Source organism: Hordeum vulgare, chromosome 4H, assembly GCF_904849725.1.
Source record: "Hordeum vulgare subsp. vulgare chromosome 4H, MorexV3_pseudomolecules_assembly, whole genome shotgun sequence".
Lineage (NCBI taxonomy): Eukaryota > Viridiplantae > Streptophyta > Magnoliopsida > Poales > Poaceae > Hordeum > Hordeum vulgare.
This window is the reverse complement of record NC_058521.1, coordinates 9,654,190-9,668,135: the sequence shown is the minus strand read 5'-3', so window position 1 is coordinate 9,668,135 and position 13,946 is coordinate 9,654,190. Positions and strand designations below refer to the sequence as shown.

Genomic DNA, 13,946 nt, shown 5'->3' with positions numbered 1-13,946 from the left:
CATAGTTGGCATAGGCATCAAGGATCTTCCATATTCTTGGAAGTTTTTGTCCAGTATCACCAATCCTATTCATGTTCTCGTCCATGTGATTCCAAGTGTGTTAAATCAGTGACACTTATTTTGGATCAGAGAGAGTGATATTATTTGACGCATTTTCATGGAATGATCTACAGATGTATGTCCAGGACGTCGGTTCTTTCATAATTTAGGATGTCTTCTCTTATGTGTGTAAAAACATCACTAGTTAAGGTAGTCAAGAGGTCTATCATTACGAGTTACTACAAAACAAAAACCTTATGGTTCAGGCAACCAAAATTCAGAGTCGTGGGCTCCGGTAGAACCAGCTCTGTTTGTTTGATATAGGATTATGCCGTTGACGTCACACTCAAATCAGTTCAAACTACAAGGCGGTTTAGATGAGTGCTATGGCTGAATATCTATACCTTAGAAGTAATCTTTCAACACGCCAAGGGTAACTCCGAGGCTTTTCACCGCATCAAGTCCACCCAAATAATACCCCTGAACGAATAATGTATCCTTTTGGAATTTAAATAATTGCAGCAAGATATATTTCCACCATCTCGCAATTTTTTTTTCACGATTACCGCTTACGGGGTGACGACAATGGGAGGCAGAACAGCCACATGGGGGGGCATGGGCAGCTCTCCCCAGCAAATAATGAAGGCGGAAAATGTTGCTCGCCATTTTTTTTAAAAAGAGAAAAATGTCGCCAATGATAATGCGCGGAAAAGAAAGAAAGAAAGAAAGAAAGAAAAAAAGAAAGAAAGAAAGAAAGGGAGATGCGGCAAAAGCAAAGGGAGTACAACTCAGATGCATGCACGCATCAAACTCCAACCTAAGCTGCAAGCAGAAAAGGGTTAACTCACATGATCTCTTTCCCAGAGGGGCTAAGGGCCAACCTGGCGGCGCTTGATTGAGCAAATGATGCACCAACCAGCGATCTCCCAATGCCATTTCTCTATTAGTGCTCATAGATCTATCAAGAGAAAGCAGACAAACCGAACCGAAGATCGTAAGGTACACCAAGATGCTCGTAGTTCTGGAACAACACCAACTCTACATGATTAATGCTACTCGCAAAGGCGTATCTATTGGCCTCTGAGCTTTAGCATGGACAATTTGAGAAAATTGCATGGTGATGTGCTGGCCACTAGACAAGAATTTGCCTAATATGGCCATACTGATAATGCTATATTATCTGGTGAGAACTAAAAGATAAGAACCATGCGACTCTATGATATTGGAAGCATCTCGGTTCCGTGTAACCTTCTGATCAACATCGAATAAACATTTCATATGCGTGTGTGCGCATGATTGGTTCACAGCTAGTTTGTGTTTGCACTTCTCCACATGTGAAGTACAAGTAAAAGCACATGGCCACTTCAATAATGTTTGGAACAGAAATGGTTCGGCAGATCGAATGAAAATTGCAGCCAGTGGATGGGCATAGTCTAGAGCAGGAAATAACATGCAAAATGATGTATTGGCTGATGGACAGGGATAATATGCCCAGGCAGTCAACAGAGTAACAGGCTAGACCGCAAATACTTACAGTGCTTAGCAGCGAGTTGGCCAGCAGAAAACTAATGGACTTGGGAACCATCCGTATTCATTTCTGAAAAATGAACAGCTGATTACTGTGACTGATCTCGAAACGACATAGCTTGAAAGTGAAGAAACCTATCACTTTCAGAAAAGCAAAAGTACGGATGGAGACATCATGCACAATGACAAGAAGGCCACTTAACAAAGGATAGCAGGAATAGGAGTTCACGATCCTCGTTTCACCACCTTACAAAACAAAGTAAAATCTGCTGCCTGATGTTTTAATTATGAGGAACTCTCGAAACAGATTACTTCACAGTTAATACCAAGCGTCTAAAAGGCCAAGACACAAGCTGGACAACAAGCCATCTATCAATAGAACCAAAACAAAAGCCAACAGAATAGGGTAGCACATTCCCTGCACTGCTTATATGTTAGTAGATACTAAATACGCGCAACGTTTCATTGCTTTCTCCAACTTCTTGACTTCTTAATGTTCCGCAGTGCCAGACAGCACATAGGTGAACCAACTTCAACTTTATTTCTTGAGTTTGGCTTTCTTTTCATGGATCGGTCAGTACAGGTTGTCGAGGTCCCGGAGCATTCCATTCTATCTTAAACTTGTCATCAGTCACTAGTACTTTGGAAGCAAAAAAGTTATGATACTACCATGTAGCTGACGCTGCATTCTCGAAGTACTGGCCCCTATTTAAACCAAGTGGATGATTGCTCACCAAGTCAGCACACAGTCCACACATTATGTCATGCATCTTTACTTGCAGTACACATTGCATTTGTTTCCAGTTGCAGTGATCAGGCACAACAATGCACTAACCATTTTGCTTGAGCGAATGGGTGGTTCAGCGGGAATCCCATCTCATTCAGGCAGTAAGAGGTTTATATACGCAGGGTGCACTGCCTTGCAAGAGAAGTATATTACTTAATCAAAGTTTTTACACTAGGTGTGGAAGCTCCTAGCACCGGGTCTATCTTTTTTAAAGTTTTTAGCCAACTTTGTTGCGCTATTTTTCTTTCAGAACATACACATTAAGTGTAAGATGAGCAGTTTTACACCAGCATAAATAAATATATCAAAGAGAAATAGAAACCCACTTATCAGATATTAAAAAAACAATGTAGGAGCGCATGGAAGTAGTTAAATAGGATTATAAATTCCTAAACACGACAAAATGATGGTACTACTCCAAGGAAAATAGGAAAATGTATTATCGGATAAAACAGTCCTAGCAAACTCTATCTACCATACAAAAGCAATGGATCACAAGATACTGTATAAGGTGGCAAACATTGTCGCAGTCATATCAATTATCACAAAGGTAAAATTGTTGTATGTGCTCATAAAACAAGAGCCTTGAAAAATAGCGTTGTTCTGTCAAAGACTGCATCCACATGAATCGAAGTGCACTACCATCTTGGTGAATGACAGACGTGCATACATCTACTACAATAATGGAACAGCGAAGTTTGCAGATGAGTCAGCATGCTCTTGTAAGTTAATAAAGCAAGCATTCGCCTGAAAGTGAAAGCCATCCTTTCTTTAAACACCGATTATCAAGGACCAAAACAGGTTGAAGTGCGGCCAAAGCAACTTCATAACGTGTCTTATTTGAAAACAACACCATGTCTGTTCAGTCATGGTGGATCACATGCAAGACTTGTTAATAAAACCATGGAAGATGTCATTGTTGTGTAGACACATTGCCAGGAGATTTGCTGATATCGTTTATCAACAATGAGATTCTATTTCAAGTAATCAACCCTAGCACATATCTATGTCACTCCTCAACTGAGTGACACGAGCATTATATACCCGCACATCTATTTGTTATGCATTATGGTCAATGGCTTGGCTAGAACATTAAGCAACAGTTGCTAGACCCTAGTTAACAAGTTTTTAAACTTTTTCCTCTATTAGGTACTATACAACATAGTGAAGGCAAGACTAGTTCAGTTGGTAAATGTTCATATCAAATATTTCAAGCATCTGACATCACAATTGGCAACATGATTCAACTGTTAGCTGATAAACAAATTCTACTACTTCAGTTCCACAGATAAACACTTGGGCCGGACAGGAGGATATGGCAAGTGTTAATACCTCAATTATCCAGAAGGCCATTTGCCTTGCCATATCCTCCTGTCTGGCTGCTGGGCCTGTTGCCTTCTGGTCTGGCTTTGGACCGGGTAGAAAGATTCTTGTGGCAAGTGTTCATAAGACATCATTTATGCTGATAATTTGAAAAGCTTATAGCCAACTTTAAAGAGAGTGTTCTCTGTCTACAGTGTTATAAAACCCTTAAGACCACAATAGTTTATGGTTGAGATTTGTTTTATCAGGTCAATATATACTGCCATTGCCATGAGTATTCTTTGGCATCATCAGTGTTAAGAGTCCAAGCATCATGTGTCACCGCTGATTGTGGATACGACTCCAAGGAGCAAGGGTAGGCCGGCCGTGGCTTCGGAGATGAGAGGGAGAGAAAAACAGGATTGGTATTAGATCATCTGTTAATTTCATTCTCATTCGTTTCCACATAGGTGATGAATGATATCTCCGTTTGTACAGAGATGGCATTCTTAACTCATAATCAACCTATCTCAAGTTCCCGACTAAACCATATCTTTCTAATCCTCCTCATATTTCGTAGAAGTGATCCTAATAAATCAATCTTAAAGGGATAGCCTGCTGGCTATTGTCTGGTGTCATTCACCTGTCTTTGTGTCGCGCCACACGACAGCTATAGTGACCTCCAGAATATGCACTACCAGAATCGCACAGAATCATGTTTGAGTCGCATGCAAATAGAAGCGAAGTAGTCTGAACCATTTTGTCAGTCTTTGCAGTTTCATATGGGTTCATCCTTGTGGTAGACCATTGATCAAGCCTTGCAACAGGAGGATCAGTAAAACTACAGAAATGCATGACAGTAGAAAGATCCATGAGACAAACATCAAATTTGCAGTAGGGTATGTTTCTTGTTCCTTGAAAAATACATCAAACAACCTGTTCTAATGAAATAATGTTATGTCTTGCATTTCCTTTAATTTCTAATTAACATCTTGCGCCGCACTTAATGGTACCTTTCTTCACTTCAAATTAGATGTCAGAAACAAACACCCACAAAAATATATATGAACTGGACAAGCAGGTAATTTACGGCGTTAAGATTCTGCTATATGTTTGCTGTTTGGGTTGTAACATAAATAAAAAGATACCCCCAGCAACAGAAACATTCAGAGATTCAAAAATACCTTCCATAGGAATGCTTACAAGATCACAAGCTTGGACGGTCTCTTCAGAGAGGCCATTGCCCTCACTTCCTAACACTAAGCACAGTGACTCACTCACCAGTGAATCTGCAAGTTCTTTGGACAGCGCGTGGGTTCTTGCGGATCCATCACTGCTACTTTCTGGATGGCCTGCAAACATCTTCATGCCATATCTAGTTACCAAAGCATGCAGATCACACCAGTTGCCGGAGACAATTGGAAGCTGCAAAGAGGCTCCACGGGCTGCACGAAGAGCCTTTTCATTGAAAGGATCACAGCAAGCCGGAAGAAGAAACACCCCATCCTGTTGGTTGTTTGTTCTACATGTTAGAAATAATCGATGTCTGCGAAGTGAAAACTGAAAAGAACTAAATGCATTTTGCAGACACGCAATCCCTGAATCAAAGCTACATAATACATCCAGTGCAAAAACTACGTGTTTAATTTAATCCAGAAAGAACAACCTACTTTTTGCCTAATGAAGCATCGACTTAAGAATATCCTTAATGACACTAAGGGTTATACTGTCACCCTCTAAAAGGTCCGAAAACCTAACAATTGCATGCTTTCAGTTCTATTACACTTCATCTTACCTTGCTGATCACATGAGTTTTAACTTCATATATACAATAACAGAAGAACGTGTCATGTGAATCGCGTAAGCTCCAGAAAGCATGAACAATAGCTGAAGGAGAAAACCGCATACCCATTTGAACGCACAAGCTGACCTTATCAACGTTCCAAGGTTACCCGGATCCTGCCAAGTATCAGAAATCAGAATCATCACCGGCATCAGATGCACCATACAGTACAAAATTGAAACCCAAGCTTGTGAGATGTACTGTAAATAAACCACTTCAGAGTTCAAATAAGCAACAGCCCCCCGAACCATGTGACTATGCCCCCCATTTTCTGCACAAAAAGACTGCTACTGAACAATGGTGGGGTGCCGCTCATCTTCTTCACCTGAATCCCATCAAGGACTAGGATCCTCTTGGGAGACTGGAACGAGGCATCAAGACCAGCTCCACCCTCGTCATCACCGAGGTCACAGAAATGCCTGGGCATGTGCATGACAGCAATCGCCTCGGTTGAGTCAACCGACTGCATCCCGGAGATCTTCTTCATCACAGTGGCGCTGACATGCACAACACTGCCGCCAGAGAGCTCACGCAGTTCGTCCGGGACCTCGGCGCCGTCCAAGAGGAGCAAGCAATCAATGGCGACGGACCCAAGCCTGCAGATCTCCCTGCGGCGAACGGCGAGGAGGAGGAGCGAGGAATTAGAAACGAAAGGGCGCTGTGGAAAGGATCGGAGCGACGGGACGGAAGGGTACAGTACAGGATGGGGGCGAGGCCGACGAGGACGAGGCGGCGGCAGGACCGTCGGTAGGCGGCGGAGTCCCGGAGCCTCACGCAGCGCTTCACCAGGGGGTTGGCCACGCTCGCCACCTGCTTGCGCCTTTGCCCGCCCGGGAGAGAAGGCGACTTGGACGCGGCCGTCACGGCGGCACCGGCAGCGGCGAGGCGGCGGCGGCGGAAGGCGCGCACCGAGAGCGCCGGGGAGGTGAACGCCGGGGGCGATGGCGGCGGGGCGCGCGCCAGTAGCATCGCCGGCGGCGTGTGGTATCGCTCGCTCCGCCAACTTCGCTTCGGGGGTTCAAAGCCAGAGTTATCTACTTTGCGCTCAACGTGTCATTTTTCTTTCTATTGCCAAAAAATATAATCTGTTTTCGAATGAAGGAGATGAGATGGTTATACTCCCCCGTTTCAAATTTTTTGTCTTAGCATTGTCCAAAAATGAATGTATCAAACTACTAAAATATGACTAGATACATTCATATCTAAACAAATCTAAGACACGAATTTTGGAACGGAGAGAGTAGTATATTGTTAAACAAAAATTTCCGACCAATTCATCAGCTGTCAATGTAGTAGTAAAAAAACATCAAAAGTACAAACATCCAGGTCGGTAGACCACCTAGCGACGACTACAAACACTCGAGAGCCAAAAACGCATCGTCGTCATCGCTCATTCCTCATCGCAGTCGGAAAAACCTTGTTACAATACACACTCGAAAAGTGGCCGCGCTAATGCCCCACAGAACCAGCACATCAAGATAGGGACGGGTATTTACCAACTTTTATTGATCTACGATCCTCGCTGCATGCCAAAATGTCTTTCACCTTTGAATTACTCTGTTTTATCGAATTTGTGAGAGATGTCCCTTTTTAAAATGAAATATTGGTCTATGCATCACAAAAAAAAGCAAATCAGTAAGACTAATGTCTACTTACTTATACCTTTGAAAGGTCCATCTTCCTGAAGGAAATCTTTTGGGCCAGCTGGAGGTCGTGTGGGCCTATTGACAGAGAGACGAGCTCTGGTGTGTTGAGCAAAAAGTATAAAGATTCCATACCTTATATAAAGAAATAGCATATAATCTAGAAGAGAAGGAGATCAAGACAGACCACATGATAGTAAGCATAACGTATATTTTGACTTCTCGTAAGGCGATGAGACGGGAAAAGGACAAAAGCTCCCTTTTCACTTTGGATTTTAGCACCCAATTGATTTTCTGTACTAAGGATGACAACATGGTCATTGGATAGGTAGTAAATGAGATGCATTATTTTGCAACTGAGTGCCCCTCTTATGAATAAAAATTTAACTATGGATCATGTTAATGAAAAGAAACGTAGATCAAAAGGATCCAAACTATAGACACACGAACACATACGAACGAAGTTCGGATCAACATGGATCCACCAAAGACAAACACCGTTTGAGTCCCTCTAGATCTGTCAAGACAAACCTCCATGCGCCCTCCGACGATGTTAGAAACACCACCAGGATGGGGTCTAGAGAGGAAGAACCTTATTTAATCTTCAGAGTGCCGATGTCGTCTCACCTCTCTCGGCAGGACACAAACCCTAATAAAACTATAAAAACATCAAAATACAGAGCCCTCCCACCAGGGCCAATTATCCAAATTATGTGGTTCAACTGATTGAATTAGAAGCAACTAGAGATTGTGGATTTGATACGTTGTCCGACCTCGGCCTCGGTGACTGGTGTTGGAGGGGGGCCCATCAGGCTGGTCATGGTGGGAAATAACTTACACTAGTAATACGCATATGCTACTAATATATATTACTAGCTCCATAATGGATAGTAACATATGTGTGGTGTCATGCAAAAATTCATTTATTTAAAGGGCAACGATATTTGGCAACTATATATGTGGTAGATAGGGAAACTATATAACGATCTCTGCCAACGAGGCAAAACGCGCTACGAGGAGCGAGACCCAGATAGCGGATTGTGGCCCACCAGAAAATCCCCTCACGTTCCCACATCGAATAATACCACCACTCTCCCATGTCGCCGCACCACCACCCTTCCCCCTCTAGTTCTTACCTCCGACAAAAGGAAACCTCACCCTGCCTAGACTCTCCTATCGACACAAAACCATATCGTAACTCCATATCTAGAGGGTCAAGAACAATCCCCAATGGACTCTTCTCTTCGTCTTCTATAGACAAGATAGTTATTATCAGCTCCAAGATGGGGAAATTACTAGGGATTTGACAAAAAATCCAACAGGAAACATCCTATATAGTGTTGGAAATATGCCCTAGAGGCAATAATAAATTAGTTATTATTATATTTCTTAGTTCATGATAATCGTTTATTATCCATGCTATAATTGTATTGATTGGAAACACAATACTTGTGTGGATACATAGACAAAACACTGTCCCTAGTAAGCCTCTAGTTGACTAGCTCGTTGATCAAAGATGGTCAAGGTTTCCTGGCCATAGGCAAGTGTTGTCACTTGATAACGGGATCACATCATTAGGAGAATCATGTGATGGACTAGACCCAAACTAATAGACGTAGCATGTTGATCGTGTCATTTTGTTGCTACTGTTTTCTGCGTGTCAAGTATTTGTTCCTATGACCATGAGATCATATAACTCACGGACACCGGAGGAATGCTTTGTGTGTATCAAACGTCGCAACGTAACTGGGTGACTATAAAGATGCTCTACAGGTATCTCCGAAGGTGTTCGTTGAGTTAGTATGGATCGAGACTGGGATTTGTCACTCCGTGTGACGGAGAGGTATCTCGGGGCCCACTCGGTAATACAACATCACACACAAGCCTTGCAAGCAATGTGACTTAGTGTAAGTTGCGGGATCTTGTATTACGGAACGAGTAAAGAGACTTGCCGGTAAACGAGATTGAAATAGGTATGCGGATACTGACGATCGAATCTCGGGCAAGTAACATAATGAAGGACAAAGGGAATGACATACGGGATTATATGAATCCTTGGCACTGAGGTTCAAACGATAAGATCTTCGTAGAATATATGGGATCCAATATGGGCATCCAGGTCCCGCTATTGGATATTGACCGAGGAGTCTCTCGGGTCATGTCTACATAGTTCTCGAACCCGCAGGGTCTGCACACTTAAGGTTCGACGTTGTTTTATGCGTATTTGAGTTATATGGTTGGTTACCGAATGTTGTTCGGAGTCCCGGATGAGATCACGGACATCACAAGGGTTTCCGGAATGGTCCGGAAACGAAGATTGATATATAGGATGACCTCATTTGGTTACCGGAAGGTTTTCGTGCATTACCGGAAAAGTTTCAGGCTCATCGGTAGTGTACCGGGAGTGCCGGGAGGGGTGCCGGGGACCATCGGGAGGGGTGTCACGCCCCAAGGGGTCTCATGGGCTATGGGAAGAGATAAACCAGCCCCTAGTGGGCTGGAATAAGTTCCCACTAAGGCCCATAAGGTTTGAGAAGGAAAAAAACACAAGGTGGAAAGAGTTTCCAAGTGGGAAGGTGGAATCCTACTCCAAGTAGGATTGGAGTAGGACTCCTCCACCTCCAATTTCGGCCAAACCTTGAGGGTTTGAGGCTGCCTCTTCCCTCCCCTCCCTCCTATATATAATGAGGTATTAGGGCTGATTTGAGACAACTTTTTCAAGGCAGCCCGACCACATACCTCCACGGTTTTACCTCTAGATCGCGTTTCTGCGGAGCTCGGGCGGAGCCCTGCCGAGATTAGATCACCACCAACCTCCGGAGCGCCGTCACGCTGCCGGAGAACTCATCTACCTCTCCGTCTCTCTTGCTGGATCAAGAAGGCCAAGATCATCGTCGAGTTGTACGTGTGCTGAACGCGGAGGTGTCGTCCGTTCGGTACTAGATCGTGGGACTGATCGCGGGATTGTTCGCGAGGCGGATCGAGGGACGTGAGGACGTTCCACTGCATCAACCGCGTTCCCTAACGCTTCTGCTGTACGGTCTACAAGGGTACGTAGATCACTCATCCCCTCTCGTAGATGGACATCACCATGATAGGTCTTCGTGCGCGTAGGAAAATTTTTGTTTCCCATGCGACGTTCCCCAACAGTGGCATCATGAGCTAGGTTCATGCGTAGATGTCTTCTCGAGTAGAACACAAAAGTTTTTGTGGGCGGTGATGTGCGTTTTGCTTCCCTCCTTAGTGTTTTCTTGATTCTGCGGTATTGTTGGATTGAAGCGGCTCGGACCGACATTACTCGTACGCTTACGAGAGACTGGTTTCATCGCTACGAGTAACTCCGTTGCTCAAAGATGACTGGCGGGTGTCGGTTTCTCCAACTTTAGTTGAATCGGATTTTACCGAAGAGGTCCTTGGATGAGGTTAAATAGCAACTCATATATCTCCGTTGTGGTGTTTGCGTAAGTAAGATGCGATCCTACTAGATACCCATGGTCACCACGTAAAACATGCAACAACAAAATTAGAGGACGTCTAACTTGTTTTTGCACGGTATGCTTGTGATGTGATATGGCCAACGATGTGATGTGATATATTGGATGTATGAGATGATCATGTTGTAATAGTTAATATCGACTTGCACGTCGATGGTACGGCAACCGGCAGGAGCCATAGGGTTGTCTTTAAACTAACGTTTGTGCTTGCAGATGCGTTTACTATTTTGCTAGGATGTAGCTTTAGTAGTAATAGCATGAGTAGCACGACAACCCCGATGGCGACACGTTGATGGAGATCATGGTGTGACGCCGGTGACAAGAAGATCGTGCCGGTGCTTTGGTGATGGAGATCAAGAAGTACGTGATGATGGCCATATCATGTCACTTATGAATTGCATGTGATGTTAATCCTTTTATGCACCTTATTTTGCTTAGAACGACGGTAGCATTATGAGGTGATCTCTCACTAAAATTTCAAGACGAAATTGTGTTCTCCGCGACTGTGCACCGTTGCTACAGTTCGTCGTTTCGAGACACCACGTGATGATCGGGTGTGATAGACTCAACGTTCACATACAACGGGTGCAAAACAGTTGCGCACGCGGAACACTCGGGTTAAGCTTGACGAGCCTAGCATGTGCAGACATGGCCTCGGAACACATGAGACCGAAAGGTCGAGCATGAATCGTATAGTTGATATGATTAGCATGGAGATGCTTACCACTGAAACTATTCTCGACTCACGTGATGATCGGACTTGAGATAGTGGATTTGGATCATGTACCACTCAAATGACTAGAGAGATGTACTTTTTGAGTGGGAGTTCTTAAGTAATATGATTAATTGAACTAATTGTCATGAACATAGTCTAATGGTCTTTGTGAATTACGATGTAGCTTGCGCTATAGCTCTACTATTTTTATATGTTCCTAGAGAAAATTTAGTTGAAAATTGATAGTAGCAAACTTTGCAGACTGAGTCTGTAAAACCGAGGATTGTCCTCGTTGCTGCGCAGAAGGCTTATGTCCTTAATGCACCACTCGGTGTGCTGCACCTCGAGCGTCGTCTGTGGATGCTATGAACATTCGACATACACGTTTCTGATGACTACATGATAGTTCAGTAAAAATACTTAATGGCTTAGAAGCAAGGCGCCGAAAACGTTGTAAAACGTCACGGAACATAAGTGATGTTCTAAAGAGATGAAATTGTGATTTCATGCTTGTGCCCTTGTTAAGAGGTACGAGACCTCCAACAAGATTCTTTGTCCACAAAGTAAAGGAGAAAAGCTCAATCGTTGAGCGTGTGCTCAGATTGTCTGAGTACGACAATCACTTGAATCAAGTGGGAGTTAATCTTCCAGATGAGATAGTGATGGTTCTCCAAAGTCACTGCCACCAAGCTTTGAGAGCTTTCGTGATGAACTATAACATATCAAGGATAGATACAATGATCCTTGAGCGATTCGCGATGTTTGAAACTGCGAAAGTAGAAATCAAGAAGGAGCATCAATAGTTGATGGTTTGTAAAACCACTAAGTTTCAAGAAAGGCAAGGGCTAGAAGGGATACTTCGTGAAACGGCAAAACAGTTGCTGCTCCAATGAAGAGACCCAAGATTAAACCCAAACCCGAGACTAAGTGCTTCCGTAATGAGGGGAACAGTCACTGAGGCGGAGCAACTCTAGATACTTGGTAGATAAGAAGGTTGGTAAAAGTCGAAAGAAGTATATTTGATATACATGATGTGTACTTTACTAGTACTCCTAGTAGCATGAGGGTATTGGATACCGGTTCGGTTGCTAAGTGATTAGTAACACGAAATGATAGCTATGACATAAATGGAGACTAGCTAAAGGCGAGGTGATGATACGTGTTGGAAGTGTTTCCAAGATTGATATGATCAAAACGTCGCACGCTCCCTCTACCATCGGGATTGGTGTTAAACCGAAGTAATTGTTATTTGGTGCTTACGTTAAGCATGAACATGATTGGATCGTGTTTATTGCAATACGATTATTCATTTAAAGAGAATAATAGTTACTCTATTTGCTTGAATAATCACCTTCAATGGTTTATTGAATCTCGATCGTAGTGTTACACATGTTCATAATATTGGTGCCAAAAGATACGAGGTAATGATGTTAGTACCACTACTTGTGGCACTGCCGCTTGAGTCATGTTAGTATAAATTGCATGAAGAGGCTCCATGCTGATGGATTTTTATATTCACTTGATTTTGAATCACTAGTGACATGCTAATCATACCACATGAGCAAGGTCTTGTTTTCATTGAGATGAAACAAGATAGTAACTTGTTGGAAGTGATACATTTTGATGTATGCAGTCCAATGGGTGCTGAGGCACGTAGTGGATATCATTATGTTCTTACTTCAACGACGATTTGAGTAGATACTAGAGTATTTACTTAATGAATCACAAGTCTGAAATATTGAAAAGTTCAATTCTGTTTCGGAGTGAAGTTTGTCGTAACAAGAGGATAAACTGTCTACGATATGATCATAGAAATGAATATCTGAGTTACGAGTTTTGGTACGCAGTTAAGACAATGTGGAAATTGTTTCGCAGTTCATGCCACCTGGAACATCATAGTGTGATGATGTGTCTGAACGTCATAGCCATGCACTATTTGGTATGGTGCATGCTGTGATGTCTCTTATCGAATTACCACAATCGTTTATGGGTTATGCATTAGAGACAACCGCATTCACTCTAAATAGGGCACCGCGTATTTCCGCTGAGATGACACAGTATAGACTGAGGTTTAGAGAAATCTAAACTGTCGTTTCTTGAAAGTTTGGGGCTTCGACACTTATGTGAAAAAGTTTCAGTCAGATAAGCTCGAACCCAAAGCGGATAAATGCATCTTCATAGGATATCCAAACCAGTTGGGTACATCTCCTATATCAGATCCGAAAGCAAAATGTTTGTTTCTAGAAACGGATCCTTTCTCGAGGAAAGGTTTCTCTCGAAAGAATTGAGTGGGAGGGTGGTAGAACTTGATGAGGTTATTAAACTATCACTTCAACCAGTGTGTAGCAGGGCGGAGGAAGTTGTTCCTGTGGCGCCTACACCAATTGAAGTGACAGCTGATGATGGTGATCATCGAGCATCGGATCAAGTTACTACAAGCCTCGTAGGTTGACAAGGTCGCGTACTACTGCAGAGTGGTACGGTAACCCTGTCTTGGAGGTCATGTTGTTTAGCAATAGTGAACCTACGAGTTATGGAGAAAGCAATGGTGGGCCTAGATTCCGACAAATGGCTGGAAGCCATGAAATCCGAGAGA

The 13,946-nt window shown here is 43.2% G+C and overlaps 1 protein-coding gene across 1 annotated transcript; it reads right to left on the bottom strand.

Moving 5' to 3' along the window:
• Positions 1 to 4,740: 4,740 nt before the first annotated feature.
• LOC123447173 (uncharacterized tRNA/rRNA methyltransferase YsgA) lies at positions 4,741 to 6,548 on the bottom strand. The gene is made up of 4 exons (XM_045123753.1): positions 6,199 to 6,548; positions 5,824 to 6,106; positions 5,564 to 5,614; positions 4,741 to 5,161 (listed from the first exon to the last, which is right to left on the bottom strand). The coding sequence occupies exons 1-4, from the start codon at positions 6,465 to 6,467 to the stop codon at positions 4,742 to 4,744; spliced, it is 1,023 nt and encodes a 340-aa protein (XP_044979688.1). The 5' UTR covers positions 6,468 to 6,548; the 3' UTR covers position 4,741.
• Between the last annotated feature and the right edge of the window lie 7,398 nt (positions 6,549 to 13,946).